The sequence below is a fragment of the Pipra filicauda genome, unplaced genomic scaffold (assembly GCF_003945595.2).
Source record: "Pipra filicauda isolate LSUMZ 115617 unplaced genomic scaffold, ASM394559v2 scaffold5_size6683894_pilon, whole genome shotgun sequence".
In the NCBI taxonomy this organism is placed as follows: domain Eukaryota; kingdom Metazoa; phylum Chordata; class Aves; order Passeriformes; family Pipridae; genus Pipra; species Pipra filicauda.
Genome location: NW_024104754.1, coordinates 2,418,272 through 2,433,006, shown reverse-complemented (window position 1 = coordinate 2,433,006; position 14,735 = coordinate 2,418,272). Strand labels below are relative to the sequence as shown.

Genomic DNA, 14,735 nt, shown 5'->3' with positions numbered 1-14,735 from the left:
CCTCCACATCGCCCAGAGAATGCATATCCTCAATGCATAACCCAGATTTGAGCTTACTGCCTCTTTTTCCTCATGGCTAAAACAGGAGAAATGTTTCTTAGCTAGGCAGCCGGCTATAGGGACTGATTAGGGTAAAGTTCCTCTGAGAAATTTATTTTTAAACTGATGTAGGCCAGCTTTTTAGCTATAAAGATGGTGGCAGGTATGATCCCAAGTGCTTCTGCTGACCCAGTTTTACAGGAACGGGCACCACTCTTTTACAAAAACGGGACAGCAAAAAAGAAGTTTAAATCCCTCAATCCTAGTTTACTCTTTATCTCCAATTCATTTTGGAACAAATCTGGATGGCAGCAGTAGCTGGCTCAGAGCAGCCTCTAGGGGAGCTAGAAGATTGTATCCAGGGGTTTTCAAAGAAGCAAGCTAGCCAAATTTTCTATATTGTATGTACCACACCAGTCTTTGTTAGTATTACGTTTAAAGCAAATTCCCTGGTCATGTTGGCCCCAGCATCCTCCTCAAAAGCTCAGATGATCTACTCCTTCCAGTCCACTTTTTAAAACTGGCTCTGCTGCAACATCTCTAAAGAGAGGTACAAGTTAATGTGCAAATCTCAGACAGATGTTTTCAGCCCAGACAAATTTAGATGACAAATTGCACATTCCCTGGAATGACATCACTAAGCACACAGGGTGCTGTAGCAGGGCAGCTGACAGGGAAGGCATGCCTGGCACACAACCATGGCTTCAGAGGGAATGGGTTCCTTAGAAAGGGGGCCCGACAGCACACAGAGCAGATAGGACCAATTAGGAGCTCACAGAGAAGGCAGGACCAAATAAAAAAGGTTGTCAGAAACCTGCAGAGGTTATGCCAGCACTACACAGGCCCATTGAACTAACTCTGTCCTCTCATAAAAATTCAGCTTCTGTCCCACAGATTCTGGCACACTGTCTCATTTGCAAATTTTGCTGTCATGGCTAAAACATTTACTCGTCCTCAGACTTAGGGAGATGTTAGTACAACACAAATTTCTGTCCAGTGCTCAGAGGTCTATTCACTCCTTCTCTTGTTCTTTCCCGGGGGCGGCTGCTCACCTCTCTGCACTATGGCTCACAGCCCATATTGGAAATGGAAGGGAGATATGAGCTCTTTCATGGACATTTAGTTCTTTAAAGAGTTAGTTGCACATGGGAGACAAAAATGCACACCTACAAAAAAGCAGCTGTACAGCACTATAAGCAAGATGCATTCAAGTACACTGAGACAGTCTAAGTAATTCACATAGTGATAAAGAAGATTTTTATAGGGAAAAAAAGTACTTAGGATAAAAGAAACAAACTAAAAAAGGAAATCTCCAGACAAAAAGCTTTTTCAAATTGATGAAATGATTTCAGTACGAGTACAAGTTCCTACTAAGTTCAAACCTAAATGCTTTCTCTGCAAGCACCACCAAGTACAGAAATCAAGAGACTTCTGCAAACAATATGCCCTGAAAGCAAAGCAGTCAGATAACACAAGATGAAAGTCAGCCTCCCACAAGTTTAGGGTGGACACACAATGCAGATTTATCAAATACAAAAGGAAACAAATCCTGCTGTCACAACCCCTGACTCTAGCTCAGAAATGGTTTGCACACCATTTCCACATAGATGATTAATTCTAAACCCCTTGAACTCAGAGTCCATCGCAAGCTGGATAAAGAAAACAAAAAGCATGGGACAAACCTCACTCTCAAGAAAAAACAACGTGGTGGAAATCTTTTGCTGGAACATCTGGAGTCATCAATGCTCCTGTTACACAGGGTGTAATGAGAGATCCTTGAACCAGCTCGGCTTGGAGCTGAGGTTTGATTAGGATGTGGCATGCTGGCAATTGCCTTTTACCAGCTGATGCACAGTAGTTTTGCTATCGGCAATGAGCTGCAACTACCCCTCCCTCCTTCCCAAGTACCATGAGGGCACAGTCACCACCAGGACCAGTCCTATCCTGCCCAGCCAGCAGCCATGCATACCATGTACTTTCCAAACTCTTCTTGGATGCATAGAACGGTATCTCCTTTCTGCTGAGACAAAAGTAGCATTTTGTGCACCAATATCAGGCATAGGGCACTGCTCAACTGTCATTGGGTTTTTTTTCACAAATGAACTGTTATTTCACACCCATTGGGATAAAAGGAACAAAGTTAAAAAAAAATTTCAGTAGAAAACAAAAGCTTTCATTTAAAGCTTTCTGTGCCACTCTTCTTTTCCTTGCCTGCTCTGGGGTGCAGTTTCCCATCACCAATGCAGCCCCATTTGCCACCTTGACATTCGGTTGGCACTTTCCACAACCAGAGGATTCTCATGCCAATTTATCCATTTGTGTCCAGAAGATACTGGACCCTCTTAGTAGTGACTGTTAACCAAACCAATTGATCCAGCTTACCTTTGGACCATTTCCTGGCTTCAAGTGATAACCAAACACAAGTTCAAGATTCACTACTTTCTCTATGTTTTCTTCAGTTCCACCTGCAGAATCCTGCCAAAACAAAGGGCAAAGTGAGACTCCACATCTACCACAACCCACTGGGAGACAAGAGCACAGCCTTTGGTGGTATAAAGGATTTGCCTTTCAGATGCTACAAGACTGGCAGGCAACAGGAAGGAGACATATTCCAAGAGGGGTCATGGCTCCTGCATGGCTTTACGGCATGCAGTGGGTGGCATCTGGGAGATGCTGCACCATTTCTGCTCCTGGCCAAGCTGCTCTGGCACAGCATGGTGTCCCTGTGAGTATTGTGGCAGCCTCTGCCATTGGAATTGCAGCTGGCACGGCAGCAAAGCCCTGACTTTCATTTTCCCCTTCAGGGAACAGAATTTTGCTATATGCAAATTTACTGTAAGTGGATTTCACTCTATAGCTGTGCAATAAATTATGACTAAAAAGCTACTTCAGGCTTTAGGCTCTAGAATTGCTTGATTAGTTCACTGAACTAAATCAGGCAAATATTAGTTTTAGCAACCCCAAGGTTCTCAAACACTCTCTCCCTTTTGCATGGCTCTTGTTACCGATATCAGAAAACCAAGAGGTTAACATAAGGGTGACTAGACATTATAAATCATCCTTCTTTTCTATAACATTAACAAACTGAGGAATGATGGGCTCAGTCTGGGCCAGGGGTCTGGTGTTCTTCAGTGGTGAGCAGTCAATGGCACCAGTTTGGAGGAATGGCTCTTAAAAGTAATTTCTGATTAATGACAGCAAAGGAATTGCAACCAGTAGCCTTTTAATTTCATTCCGCTGGTTCCATGATAAAATCTTAGAGCCTCATTGAAAACAACTTTTATTATCTTATTACTTGTTCTGACCCATCACTGCTGTTGAGCCTTTGCATTTGTTACAACTCCCTGTAGGAACTGCTGCTTTGCCCTCCCCTGAATAGGAGAAAGTTGAGACATGAGAACAATAAAATATTCATACCAACATGAGAAGTACTTCTTATATAAACTATGCAACTTGCCTTAATTAATGGTGGAAAATGAAACAGATTTAGGTAGTCATGGGTTAACTTCTCGATAGCAGTCTAGGAAAAAAAAAAATCAAAAAAACCAGATGGGAGTTATTTAGTATCTCATACTGCAAATACCAACATGAAAACCAGTGAAACTCCAAGTGCACTGTGTTTTCCACTGTGGATACATCAGGGCATGTGAGAAGAGTTTAAAATACAGCCCTGTTCTGGAAACTGTCATGGTAGATTGGTCCCATTTTGCATTCAGAATCAGATCTGCTTAATCAGAGAAAGAGATGTTTGGGGGGTTGTTTTCGTTGTTTTTATTTATGCTCAATCAACCCAGGAAGCTGAAATCATTCATTTTGGGCATTATTGACTTTATTAAGTTTCAATAATTTTCCCTGTAGGAAACATAAATTAAATATATCAGTAATGGTGCGTGGGCACGGAAAAAATGGCTGATGAGCAAAAGGGGAATAAATCTGTGCGACTTATGAAGCTAAATTTGCAGGACTGGCAATTAGGATACAAGTATCTCTTTACTAGCAAATTGTGATCTAAAATGACTGAGACCCAAGAGAATTGTAGACGCTGCTCTTAGAGAAACCCTTTTCCAAAGCTGCCAGAAAACTGAACTCTCTCCTGTGGCTACAGTATTAATATCATTACTGCTGTCTGACCACATTTTCCAGACCATGATTTTCTTAATTCATTACAAACATTAGATATTTAAAACACTGTGAAACAGAGCTTTAAGAAGCTCTGAAAGAGCTTCTGAAAGAAACCTGGCTGTCAATCAGCTTTAAAGTTGTCCAACGGAGTTTTGTTAGTCCAAGTATGCTTTACACTATAAACGAGATATGAAAGTAAGAAGTTCAGAGATTTCAGTTCAAATAGCTGGTTTTGTATCTGCTTCTCCCTCAGCTACAGAGAACTATCTCTGAATATACCCAAGTTTTCTGCTGGGCCCTCCTAGGTGAATCTGTAGCAGAACTGCCAGCCTAGCTCACAAGAAAACCAAGAACGACAGAGAAGTATAAAGACCACAGCACATTTTCATGCCTCATAAGATTCTCAGGTTGCTTTGGGTTCTACACTGATATGAACCTGTAACTGTTTATTTTAGATACCAAATATGTTCTCTATGTAGCTTTGTCACTTTTTTCGTTAATACTACTGAAAACTCATAGACTACTTCTTAATATTCACACTATAACCTACTGCAACACTCAATATATGATGATGATACCTTTAAATGGATGATGTGTCCTCTGGAAACAATTCCCATGTCCTTTAAATCCTCTTCTTCTAGAAGAAGTAATTGTTTCCCAGTGATATGATGTTCCTTAAACAAGCTAGCATAGACACTCATTTCACCAGAAGCATTGCCTTAAGATAGAAGAGGTTATTCAGAAATCCATAGGGCACTTTATTGGAGGGGGAAAAAATGAACAAATGTATATATGTTCATATATGTGAATATGAAAGTACATATGAATAGCTTTTACCTTTTCTAGTAAGTTGTTGCATCCAGAAAAACTGCAAAGAAAGAGGAATCAATCTTGAAGTTCACATTACCAAAATTTTGTACCACAGTTATTTGGAGTCCACAAGTACGTTCTTTTTTAAAACAAAATTTAAAAATATTTCTCACTTTGGGTTAAAGGACTCAAGATTCACCAGTGCAAGTGATGACTTCTATTCAGCTTTTCAAAACTGCCTTCCATTTTGCAGCCATCTTCCTCAGTTTATTGTCATGAAGAATAGAAATGAGCAAAGCAGCAGCTGAGTGATGTCATGTGCTAAAAGGGCTGAAGTGAAGGAGCCAGGGCTATTACAGCTTTTGCACTGGCTTTCCAGGCATTCTTTCAGTAAACATCAGCTAAACAACCCCATGACGCACAACACACAAAGAGAGTGCTAGATAGGACATTAAAATCATTATGACACATTACTATGCCAGAGATAAATCAATAATGTGTCTTGTTTAGCCTTTTAATCAAATAAAAAGGTAAAAAAGACTCAATGCCATTATTTTATATGAAAGAGAAATTCCACATGTCTTAAAACCCCCTTCACTTTTTTTCAGTTAATTTCAGTCCAGGTGGCACACAGTGGGATAAAACCTTCGAAACTGTTCTGTCCTGTCCAGGGTCAGGTCTTTGGGCACTTCCACATCCCTTAAATGGTGACTCAGGAATGCCCTCCTGGCTGCTGACAGCTCCCAGCTCCCATTATTTTCTGGACTTTGGAGAATGTGGCTGTTTTATGACAGTAACTCAAGTCCTTAATTTACTTACAGTCATTTTAAACCCTTTCTAGGACACAAGTTTTACCAAACAAACAGTAAAATCTCACCTGGATGTTCTGATCCGGCCTTCCCTCCCTCCATATCCACTGTAATATGCTAAGAGAGCTCCAGCAGCACGATGCTGGCCACATTAACACAAAATACTCACCACATCATCTTCAGTCCATGCACAAATATCAAAGGAGGGCAGCAACTGTGTGAGAGATATGAATTGAAAAGAAAACCATCTGACCAATTTTATCCCCTCCACCCAAATTTTACTCTGGTGGCTGATTTTATTCTGGTTTTTTTTTCCCTGCAAAGTACAGGACTTAGGCAGCAACTCATATGGACATACTAAACCGCTAGATTCACACTGATCAAGGGCTGGCTCCAACAGCATGTTGTCGGTGTTAAATCGATCCCATCACTCTATGCAGATAAAATTAAGAGCAGATCCCCAACAGAAACAACTTAGGAAGCAAAAGTAAACTGTCCGATGGCAAGGGACTCTCTAGCTGCCTCTCCTCTTGGCTCTGACACTGGGGAAGGCTTTTGCTTTTTTGATTTCTGCAATGAAAATAATGCTGTGATTATGACTCCCTCCCAGATGATGGATATTTTCTACAGAAGGAAGGAAAACTGTCACTGGACAGCAATGAAAGCAGAATGTGGAGTCTGGCCTCTATAGCTAGTCTTCCTGTCCATGTATAGCCAAGTGTCTCTTGGTTTCTGCCAACACTTTGTAACTGCTCCCCTAAGGCTGGGGGAGTGCAGCAATTCCCAGACTCCTCCAACACTGGACGCAAAATGGTGTTAGCTCTCGAAGCACTAGTAAACCATGGAGGATACACAGGGGAACAGCTGCATTAAACAAAATTCTGAGATGATTTGAAAACTGGCAGAGGAGATGATGTCACTGTAATAGTGACTGCCATTTTACTCATCCAAGCACATAGTATCCCAAGCTTCAGCTTCTTAGCATTTTTATCTCCAGCTTAAAGGGTTAACATTAATTGTTGTATATCTGTATTTGTCAGTGTCTTCCAAAAGCTCAAAACCATGATGTAGTTGCAATCTCTTTGATGTAGATACCAGTGATTTATAAGAGACTCAGCTCTGTTACCACCAGCCCCCATGGCTTTGTTCCCTCCTCCAGAGAGCTCTGCCACCCCTGGGTTCCCCAGCCTCCACCCACAAGCCAAGCACGGCCCCTCGGCAGGCACTCACCCCTGCCCACCTCCAGCTGAATACTGAGGCCCAGGACAGAGTTGCTCCTTAGGTGCCTTCCTGGCACTTCCTTAGCACTTCCCTGGCTCTCCAGGCACGACACCAGGGTCTAGTGTAATCTGCTCACAACTTTCAGCCATCACTGTAAAATACCCTTCACAGCATCCATGTGAAACCCCCACTGAAGGACTTCGTGATTGCCCTTGACTTCTGCCTCCATATCTATCGACTTTTTGCTGCCCACCCCACTTTGAGGACTTTTCAGATCGTCTTCCTCTTCCTCCACCAATGCCTCACTCAAATCTTGCTGGGCACAAACAATTTATGAGACCAGTTGAAGTCACCTCTGCACAGAGGATCTAGCGGATCCTCAAACCCACCCCTTTGCCCACTGTTTCCCCAAAGGCATCAGGGTGAACTGGCAGATGGCAAGATGTACCTGCCAGACAAAAATGAGACCTTCCTGACTACTACACCACACTTGCAACCTAACTGCTGTCAGGCATTCCCTATGCTGACAGCAACTCGCAGCCTGGGCAGGATGCTGCGGGGCAAAAGTAATGCTGGGGGAAACACCTAAGCACAAGGAAGGGCAAGTGGCAATCATGAACACCCTCAGTGGGTTGTGTCTTTTGTAGGTACTTATAGTCAAACCAGCTGGTGCTGCAGGAGGAGCCTGGTACGATAACTTGTACAACCAAATTATTTAATGCAGAAGTCCAATATTACATTTTTAGTTGTACAGTGGATTTTTTCAGCTTTCCCCATGTTTAAACATAATCAGTGGCAGAATATGTTCTGTATTATTTCAATTTTTTTTTTTAAATAGAATAAAGGGGAAATGTCACACAGTGAGTAATACAAAAACGTGACTTAAACCAGTAGACAATAAGGAATGTTTTGAAACACCAGCATTTTACACAGTGACACAGATGCATAAAATTTACTGTCAAAATGTTTATTGCAAAATAGAAGATTGGAACAAAGAGCAGCAAAGGAAAAGTTCACATCAAAAGAAAGTTTATGACACCAATTGAGGAAATTTAATACATTGCATGATTTCTTTTTGTTTGTTTGCTTTGGTTTTACACTGGAAAATCAAATCCACAGTGTGAATAAAACAAGAGATGGTATGTCAAGTGCAATAAAGAGAATAACTGACACTGCAAGGTTTTACCACACAAAAGTGTAACATTGCATGTTCCACACAAATGATATATTTAGTTTACAGCACAAGAGTCTTGGCATAGGCGCTGCGCTCAGCTTTGCTTTTTCAGAAGGGAAAATGAAATTTTCTAACACTGTGAAAATATTTTCTATTCAAATTCCATCAGTTCAAACTCGAAGTGTAAGTAGCATTGACTCCTACTATTCAGTACAAAACTTCTTCAGTAGTGCAAAAGCAAGAAATGCAGTGGACTATATCTGACTTTAAAAGGCATATGAATATTTAGCACACCATATAAAATGTTTAAAGAAAGTTGTTTGTTCTACAGTTTTAAAATTAAATCTTCACACATCAGAAATCTCTGTGCAGATTTTACAGTGTACACTAAGTCGAAGTCTGGAGGAAAGGGGAAAGGTCCCTCCTCCAGATTCCTACCAGTGCATTTTAAGGGCTGTGAAAATTACTATATGAACTTACTTTTTCTACCTGAACGTTCTACCTAGGACTGTAGTTAAAACCTCTGTCAAGTTAGAGGTCTTCTTAAAAACCTGTAAAAGCTGCCTGATTACAGAAAAGGAACTACAGCACTAAAGACACACAGAAACACTGCTGCATACTTAACAGCTATATGGACACCATGGATTTATTGCTACTGCTGAGAGCAACACCAATCATTATTGTATCAGATATTTAAATCAGAATAGACACTCTAAAACCCAGAAGGAAAGGGAATCAACATCTAAGAAAACCTCTGGAACGATAAACAAATGACAAGTCAAGAACATGACTGTACGACAAGAGGCTGCGCCAGATGTCACCCCCAGGAAGCCCTTTCCATCTAGAGGGGACAAGCTCCATGTCAGGCAGCACACACCTGGCTGGGGATGCAGCACACCTAAACACTGTATCTTAAGACACTTGCTACTCTGAGGAATTAATGGTGTCATTATCACAAAAATTGCTAGATCAAAAGTTTTCCTCCATTAAGTCCCCTTTCCATTTTTTCTCCACTGCTGAAGGAAAAGAAAAGGAGTTGGGCATCCTGTCTTGGTCCCAGCTGACCCCACATCTTTAAGCAAAAGTCAATTCTTCCCATTCTTCTCTCAGGCCATTTACCCACCTAAGTCAATGCTGGCATTACAGCAGCCGGGTAAAAATGAGAAGACTCATACAACCTGGTGATGATACAGGTAGAAGGTGGACTGGAATACATGCAGATAAAAATCAGTGTGGAAGATGAAATATTCTGAGCTCCTCCAACCACCATACCTGCCCACCAGAGCCACTTTCAAAGCCTTTATCTAGTGAAAAGCATTTCAGAGACAGAAACAACACAGCTTGATTCTCACATATGACTTTTGGTTTGTAAACTGAAGACATCTGGCATGAAAGTCATCACAGGAAAGTAAAAGTGCAATCAATACCACTACTTTTTTAGTGAGCACAGCCAATATCCTAAGTATAACCCTATGTTAGGGGAACTGCATCAGAAGAGTTTGTCATCTTATGTTATCATCTTATCTACAATTCAGAGACTACCTTTGCTATCTTGAAAGCATGGGGAAGTTTTATAAGGGTTTATTTTTCCCCTTGATATAGCTTAATTTGTTTTGACAAATAACATGGGGAAAGAAAGGCAAAGAGGGAAAAATCCATCTTTGTTTTATTAAAAAATACTGAAACTAAGCACAGAGTAGAAATTTCTATAAGCACACTACCAAATTCTGATGATATTTTGTTGACATAAATTACACACCTGGGTAAGCACAAAACTCTGAAGACAGACTTAAACCTTGTGGTTTTGCAACTATGAAACCCTGTGTCATACTACTTAAGAATTATTTTTATTTCTGTAAAGATTAAAGAGTGGATTTACAAATTCAGTTAAAAGCCATACAATAGAAATGTGCATGAAGTGCTCTGACACTGTCAAACACCAAAAAAGTGCAAAATCTGCCAGGGACAGATTTTTTGTGCTTTTTTGAATCCTAAATTGTACTGAACCAAATTTCATTTTCAGTTGTACAACCCTACACTGCTTATGTGGTACAGTAATTTATGCACAATGACACACATCTTAAGATCTAAAGTGCACATATTACACTACACAAATCCATCAAATTTTGCTGAGTGCAAAGTGGCAGTTACAAAAATAGTAACATTGCTGTGGGTGTTAGCAGACATAGACTTACAAAAATAGTACAAATCTGCACTGGAAACAGCCTTTTTGCTCTTCTTTCCATTTCATACTTTGCCCTTTCATGTCCCTTTTTCTCCCTAAAATCAGGTTGCTTTGATGGACCTAAGAAGTCACCCCTACCTGTGCTGAAGGAGTAAGTTTCTCCCTGGGATACTCCATAAATTTATTGCATCATTTAAAGTACAATTTTGTTATGAAAAAACATTCTGGATACAAGAGGGCTAACTGCAAGTCAACGGATTTGTAACTGTTTGGAAGAATATTAAATTACATCCTACAGAAGTTAAGCATCGTGGAGGGTCTAATTCTGTGCAAACTGAGCTTGAAGTTTGAAGCACAGCACTTGCTGCCTTGCAGGTTACCGGACCAGTGCTGATGCTTAAGGATAAAACAATTCTCTCTGATGACCCAAAGAGGTGTCCACTCTAGAAAAACTCCTTCAAAGAACCTTCTCTTCTGTTGAGTGAGCATGTAATGATTTGAGGCCTGCTGTTATCTAATGTATCCATTTTTCTCTAAGCTATCTACAAAACACTCACCATAATATGTAGGTTAGAGCTGTGTAACCGGCAAGCCTATAATTAAAGAGGCCACTCAAAACCAGAAGTTTTCATAAAAGAAACCCCTCCAGTAATTGAGAATAGAATTTTGATGGCCTATTCCCACTACTACTGAACTGCACAGTAACATTTTTCTTTTGAAATGCTGCCCTTCTTCCTTGGGCAAATATTTTACATCTTCCTTTCTAACCTGCATCAGTGTTCGCACTGGCTTCCCTCCCTCCTTCTGCATCACCACTAAAGGGGTCATCAGGAGAAACGTCCTCACTGCTCTCAACCTAAGTGCCTGGCAGGCAATTATTGCAGCAGATTGTTACACACTGAGTTTTACAGTAAGCCATAACAGCAGTGGCAATACTTTAAAAGTGATTTAGCTGCAAAAAACAGGTATGCAGAGACTAGTAAATATTCCTCACATTACTGCCATCACAGAGAATTTCACATAAGCCACAGTAGTAAGGCCCAACCTGAAATGTCATAGTGGCTTCTCTTTGTCCTTACCTAAGGGTACCTTTAGTCCTTACCTAAGGGTAGGAGATGCAACAGAATCAAAATTTACGAACACTGATTTTTGCTCTCAGGTATAAGAATAAGTCCATCAAAGTTAATGAGGCTTCCTGGATTTACATCAACATAACTGAAAATTAGCTTCTAGATCACAATATCTGATAATAGATGCAGAGGTCTGATTGCAGTTTGCTTTGCTAGAGTGAATTATATACACATGCACATACACGTGAGGGGAAAAAAAACATTTATACAAATCATCTACTAATAGGGATTATCTGGATTCTGCTGCTATTCAGTTTTTAAACTGTGTATTTAACTAACCCCTCTCTTCTCCCCATGCTTCTCTCTTCCTGGAAACCTATTAGTGACTTCCCACAATACTGCCTTGAAAAAGGCCTTAAATTAGAAACACAGCAAACCCCTTCACTGCAACAGTAAGAAAGAATGGATTGTAGAGAATAGTAAATCTGGAAGTACAAGTATATGCATATAATTGACAACTGAGGGGGTAAGGGAAATGACAAAAAACACAAAAGAAAAATTTGAAGTACATAAATGGCATTAAATGCATTGAAGTTTCTCCCATTTTTTTTAGATCTTAAGTTTATCAAGCCATAGTTTCTGTAATCAGGCATCAAGAATTATAGATATAATCATGGTTCTTAATAATAATAATCTCCATTAGTTTGGAAAGTTTAGTTCCAAATTTCATCAAAGCAGAAATAAGTCAGCACAATCTAAACAAAAACAACATGTCTTTCTACACAGAAACATGCTCAGCCTGGAAAATATCTCACTTTTTTTGTTGTTTTTTTGTTGTTCTTTTACAGGATTTAAACAGACCAAACTGACAGGATTCTTGTTCTAAAACTTTATTGGTTTGCTTTGCTAAAACAATTTCAGGGTTAATTCTATAACTTATTTCATTCACCGCTATCATCTGTGTCGTCAAAATCATCATCATCATCGTCATCTGACCAGTCGAATTCACTGAAACCCAAAGCCATGTTGATTTTCTTCCCTTTTCTCATAGAGGTGGTTTTAGAAGAATTCTTTTTGGCTTGCATGTTTATCTGCATTCCAGAATGCAGGACAGATCCTGCTTGGTTCAGAGAGAAGATATCCCCAAAGCCCGTCATCATCAAGGCCTTCAGACTTTGGTTCATGCCAGCTACCTCCCCGTTACTTGTTGCTGTGATCTGACAAGACATCTCTGCACTGTTTGACTCCTCTGTTTTAGATTCAAAGTAAGACTCCTGAGACATTCTTGCAGCAAGAGGTAAGAAAAACTATTTAAAGGAGGAAAGGACAGAGCAAAAGTGAAAGTTAGAACCAATTCAAAAATCAAGGAAAAAGTCACCACCGTATTAGTTGGCAATCAACAGAAAGCATATGATTAGTGAATCTAAACATGGAAATCAAGTAAGGATTCATTAAAACAGCGTCATTCTGGGGTCATTGTTCTTAAATCAAAGTGCAAAATCACTGAGTGGCATGGCAAGAACCACAGGTAGCAGAGCTCTCATGACAAAAGAAGGTTCAAACTCTTCAATCCTCCGTTTTGTACAGTGCAAAACAGAACGTGACAGTTCCCAGCCAGGTGGACTGGCTCCCAAGACAATGTGGATAAAACAGAAGTCTGAGTGAGTTGCTTAATTGAACCTTTCAGGATTGAAGAATAAATCAGGTTAAGATCAGAGAACCCAAACAAGCTCCCGCACAGTTTGGTGCAGAAGTAGCAGCCCCAAAATATCAGAAATAAAAGCAGTAGCAGACTGGTTTGGAGTGTTTGCTCAAAAGGAGAGAAAGAGGTCACCCTGCACTGGTCACAGTCAGAAACGAGCCTCTCACCAATGCAAATGACAGTGGAATCCAGACTGCACTAGCACCTTTTGCAAGCTGTCCCAGGGATGAGCAGGCAGGGGAAGAGGGGCTGCTTTAGGCTGGCTCTTCAGCTTAGTTTTTTTGGGTTTGTTTTTTTTTTTCAGTGATATCAATAGCTATCCTGCCATTTGTACACCACATTAGATCTCTACTGATATAACCTTCACCTACAGATAATGGCATTCTCCTGGCCCAGTCTGTTTGTAATAACAAATGAAATGTGCTCTCTCCAGCTAAATAATGACTAATGCCTCTTCAGAGTGGCCAAGCTAGTAACCTCTGTGATAGGCTTGCCTGTGCTCCACAGGGAGTAAAGACTCAGGAGTTCATCCTAAATTAAACTACCTACTAAAACAACAGCAAAGGAGTGGTGTGTGAACACTTAACTGGCCTTTCTTTCCAAAGCTGTTTGCAAAAACTACCTGCCCAAAATTCATGGGTTTTTCACATTTTTTAACCTAATCGGAAAACTGACCAAAAAGTCAATAGCAGTTGGTCACAACAGGTTACAAGGGTAATTATGGTGATGCCCTGGTCTGTAATACAAGAGGCTTCATGGCCAGGCTGCTCAAAGACTGCCCATTTCTTGGTAAAACCACTTACACCAACTAATTGTCTATCATTAAAAGACAATATCTGTCTTTTGTTCCTCTCGAGTTTTCCCAAGTTACACAGGCTTTCTATTTGCATTGTGGTTAACAGAAGTTAGTGATCAGGGTTTAAGAAACAAAAATAAAACTAAGAAGTTGGGGAAATGGGGTGCCCTAAATAGTCTTCATGCATCCTATGGGTAAGTGATGAAAGAACCAGCAGCTAAGCTTCTATACACCTGGCTGTACAAAAAACCCCCAATTACACCATCACCAGAGCACTAGTTGGATTAAGAACACCAAAAGCTCCTATGATAAAAAGAAGTAATGTTTTAAAAACAAGACCTAGCCACATCACACACAATTCCTTGCCAGGTAGTTAAAGTCACTTTAGATCCTTAGAAGAGCATTCCCTGACATATGGGAAGGAATCCCTATAAAAAAAAAAAAAATCAACAAAGCTGCAAATCAGCTTTCCACTAGAACACATTTCTGGGTCATTGACTGTTCAATGCCTGAGAGTGGGTAAGCTATGAATGGCCATAACTGTGGCTAATTTTGCAAGTTATAATCATTTTACTTCCTCCATATTTTGCCATCTCATTAGCTGGAGAACTTAAAGAGCTCTTTGGGACAGGACATGCCTTTGGTGTCACATTTCATAGGATGACTATCATGAAGAGACAATTAGAGATGGCTGGGATCCACCAATCTCTGTAAATTCCACTGTTCTTACATGATCACCTGCAGGTAACAGGTGGGCATCTGGATTTCATGTCTTGCTCACTGTCTTTCTCTAAATAAGAGGTTCAG

General features: G+C 40.4%; 1 protein-coding gene across 3 annotated transcripts in view; it reads right to left on the bottom strand.

Moving 5' to 3' along the window:
• Nucleotides 1-14,735, bottom strand: part of MAP3K20 (mitogen-activated protein kinase kinase kinase 20) — a 90,793-nt gene that overhangs the window by 16,854 nt on the left and 59,204 nt on the right. For 2 of the 3 annotated variants that reach the window (XM_027733541.2, XM_039387981.1), the window contains exon 12: nucleotides 7,948-12,737. In XM_027733541.2, the coding sequence (XP_027589342.1) occupies nucleotides 12,372-12,737 (366 nt within the window). In that variant the 3' untranslated portion in view covers nucleotides 7,948-12,371. Of the gene's footprint in view, nucleotides 1-2,421; nucleotides 2,515-3,496; nucleotides 3,560-4,739; nucleotides 4,880-4,998; nucleotides 5,030-5,949; nucleotides 5,995-7,947; nucleotides 12,738-14,735 lie in introns of those variants that run through there. The other variant, XM_027733540.2, reaches the window with a different exon arrangement.